Genomic DNA, 3,389 nt, shown 5'->3' on the forward strand with positions numbered 1-3,389 from the left:
ATCTTATAAAAAAAAAAAAAAATCCCCTTCCTCATAAGTAATTATTCCATCTTAATCTCACATCATCCATGGGATGTGTGGATCACCTTTGAAATGTGGGAATAATGTGATCCGTTGATCCCCACACACCGTGGATGATGTGAGATGGGTTAGGGTGATTACCCCTCTTGGAGAGAGGAACCTGATTCCTGGGTCCTCATTGCTATGCATGATTCTCGGTGGAAAAAAACCGAAGTGCGTCGGGTGACATGCCCACTTTAAGACGACCCGGTGACATGAAGCCATTACTATACAAAGACCCACAAGAGGGAAGTTTGAGATTGTCCAGTCAAATCAGTGCCTCCTCACGTTTAGACTTCAAGCAAGACACCAAGACCTACTGAGTGGGGCCTACAATTCAATGGTCAGGATTGATTCGAAGAATTTTACAACTTAAGAAGTTTCTTTATTTCCTTATTCTATACATTAATTCTCAACGACCCACTGCATAAACTCTGAGAGGGAAGCTTCGGAAGTTATAAGATCTGTTTGTTTCAGAGAGGAGAGAGAGAGAGAGAGAGAGAGAGAGAGAGAGAGAGAGACTGAGAGGGAGGGAGGGAGGGACGGAGGGTGGAGAGTGCAAAAGAAGATGGGTTGCTCGTTTTCAGGTTTGAATGCTCTGTACGATGCCGTTAATGGCGGGGGTGATGTTTGGATCAATGAGAACCGTTTTAGGATTTTGAGGCAACTCGGAGAAGGTGGTTTTGCATATGTCTATCTCGTCAAGGAGGTTGGAAACGATTCGGCTGTTGGTAGTGGTGGCCTTGCGAAGAAAATCAAAGACCCATCTCACGTTTCAGGTTGGATCCGTCTCCTTACTAGTTTCATGGTTTCGTTTGGTTTTCACCTGTTTTCGTGTTCCGGGAATTTGTTCCTTATTAATTTATTGGGATTATAAAGACATCCTGGGAAGGATTTTTTTTTCTTCTTTTGATACCATTTGGAAATTGTTCGTCAGAATATGGTATTTTTATTCTTTTTAGTCGGAATATGGAGGAGGTGATTTTGAATGTAATAATTCACTATGTTGAATCTTATAATTGAGTCGCTCTGATATCCGCGAATATGGGTTTTTGTAGTTCTTCAAATTTTTCTTCGTTGTTTCACTTTCCTATGATAGTGTTGTCGGAAGAGGCACTTATCTGCTTCTTCTAGTGGCTATATGAAGATCTCAACCCCCACTTCCAGGGTGCTTCTATCCTGTTGTTGTTCCAATGATAAATTGGAATGTATTTATATTTTATTCTTTATCTGAACTGCAGTTTTGCATTTAGCAATTAGTTTTTCTTACTTGTTTCTTTGGTCTTTGTTTGATTTCTGTCCCGATCCAAATGATTGCATTTATTAGATGGTGGTCAACTGTTCATCTTTTTTTGGGGGGGGGGGTGGTATGGGTAACTGTTTATCTATTGGGGAAAAGGGAATGCATTTTTAAGTGCAGATCAGTCCATTGGTGCCCCCAAGCACATTGTCATTGACTGTGATGGATCCTACAGCATGGTTAAGGTTTGTAATTATGGCTGTATAGGAAGAAACAGTGGTGGACAAGCTCTGTTTGCAGTGCCTCCAATTTATGTGATTGTTCATGAACTCCAAGCCTTATTATTGGTCTTGAAGCTTCCAATGAACAGGGATTTCATAAGATCAATGTTCAGTTAGACTCCAAGAATGTCATAGATTATATCGATGGCTGTGAACATGCTCCTTGGGTGTTGTGGTGGATGATCAATCACATTAGAGGTTTTAATCGTAGGCTGGAATCTTATGCTGTTAAGTTCATGTATAGAGAAACCAACAGGCCAACTGTGCTCCATCCAAACTGCTCATGGGTTCTGGTAGGAAGAATTTTGGGAAAATTACTGGATTATTCACTTTTGAGTTTCCCTTTACAAAACTACCCACTGTATGTTTCACTTGACAAAATTATAAAACATTGAGTTTAGGTTTACAAAACTACCCACTTTAGTGTCTCTCCCTCCCTTACCTACATTGGTTGACATTTTCACTCCTGATGCTACCTAGCCTTACCGCTCCTCCCATCCTTGCAATCCCATCCTTCCCCCGTATGACCCCACCCTCCCATGTTCCCGTGACCATCCCCTCTGTCCTGTCCCCTCTTCCCCATCCCAGCCCCCCACCACTGCATTCAAGCAATCCCCTCTCCACCTCCACCTCCAACCTGCCATCTGCCCCCTTCTTTCCCATCCCATTTCCACCCCTATGCCCATACCCTCTGCATGTCCCTCCTCCCTGATGCAGTTGCACGATGGAATTAGTTGCTATCTTTAGATTTGATTTTTATTTACTTCCTTTATTAGTTAGAGATTAGATTAACAGTCTTTTATTTATATTTGATTTTTATTTAGTTGCTATCTAGGTTTAGTTTCCATTTTTAATTAGCTTCCAAAATTATGTCATTATTTTTCTTTAAATAGCCCTGTAATGGAGAACTCAGTTTAGAGATTTTGAAATTTTGATTTGAAATTGGATGTTTACTTGGCTGAAGCTTTGGCTGCCGTGACTCTCTCATGTTTACTTTTTTCTTTTTTCCCTCCTCCCCTGTTCTGGCGAAGGAATAGACCCTCACAACTGAGGATTGCTCTCTTTCCTCTCCTCTTCTTTTCCCTCCAAATTCTGGGCGTTTGATCTTCACTCTGAGGTGGTTTAAACCTTAGAAATTCATACCTGAATGTGACCTCTGCTGTGAGTTACAAGACAGATTTCAGGTCTGATCTCTAATCTACCGCCAGGCTCTAATTCAGGTTCTTCCTGTGTCCTTCCAGCCTGCAGTTCCAAGCATCTATTTTATGGGTTTGATAGAGCCTCTTCTTGAGGATATTCACCAGAAATTCTAGGCCAAACAAAGGCCGATTGAAGGAGTACTCTTGATCCAAAGCCTCCCTGGTTTTCCACCTCTTACGTTGGCTGAAGGTAGAAGAAGAAAGACTCATGAGTGTTTTAAAACCCTTTAATTTTGTTTTTCCCATTATACCCCTCAAACCCCTTGATTTGTGTCCTTTAGTATTTGTTCTTTTATGTAAAAGTCCCTCTTTTGTTTTACCTCCATATTAATACCCCTTCCATTCCACCTTTATTTACTACTTACCCATGCCCAATAATTGCTTCCAAAACTACCCCTGGCCTATAATTCTAATCCCCTTCATATCCTATCAGTTACTTTAACCTCCTTTCCTCCTTTTGAAATTCCTTTTATTTACAAGTCTGCCACTCTTTTCTAAGTTTCTGGTAATTACTTAATTGCCATTCCCTTAAACTTCAGTTTATTTACAGAACTGCCATTATTCTTTAAATTTTGAATTTACTACTTTATTGTGGGCCCTAAGCGATCC

The 3,389-nt window shown here is 40.7% G+C and overlaps 1 protein-coding gene across 1 annotated transcript in view; it reads left to right on the forward strand.

The window, feature by feature from the left end:
• Positions 1–592: 592 nt before the first annotated feature.
• Positions 593–3,389, forward strand: part of LOC122081885 (probable serine/threonine-protein kinase DDB_G0291350) — a 37,774-nt gene continuing 34,977 nt past the window's right edge. Inside the window, exon 1 of the mRNA XM_042649263.1 lies at positions 593–839. Within this exon, the coding sequence (XP_042505197.1) occupies positions 629–839 (211 nt within the window). The 5' untranslated portion in view covers positions 593–628. The remainder of the gene's footprint in view (positions 840–3,389) is intronic.

This window comes from Macadamia integrifolia, chromosome 1 (assembly GCF_013358625.1).
Source record: "Macadamia integrifolia cultivar HAES 741 chromosome 1, SCU_Mint_v3, whole genome shotgun sequence".
Lineage (NCBI taxonomy): Eukaryota > Viridiplantae > Streptophyta > Magnoliopsida > Proteales > Proteaceae > Macadamia > Macadamia integrifolia.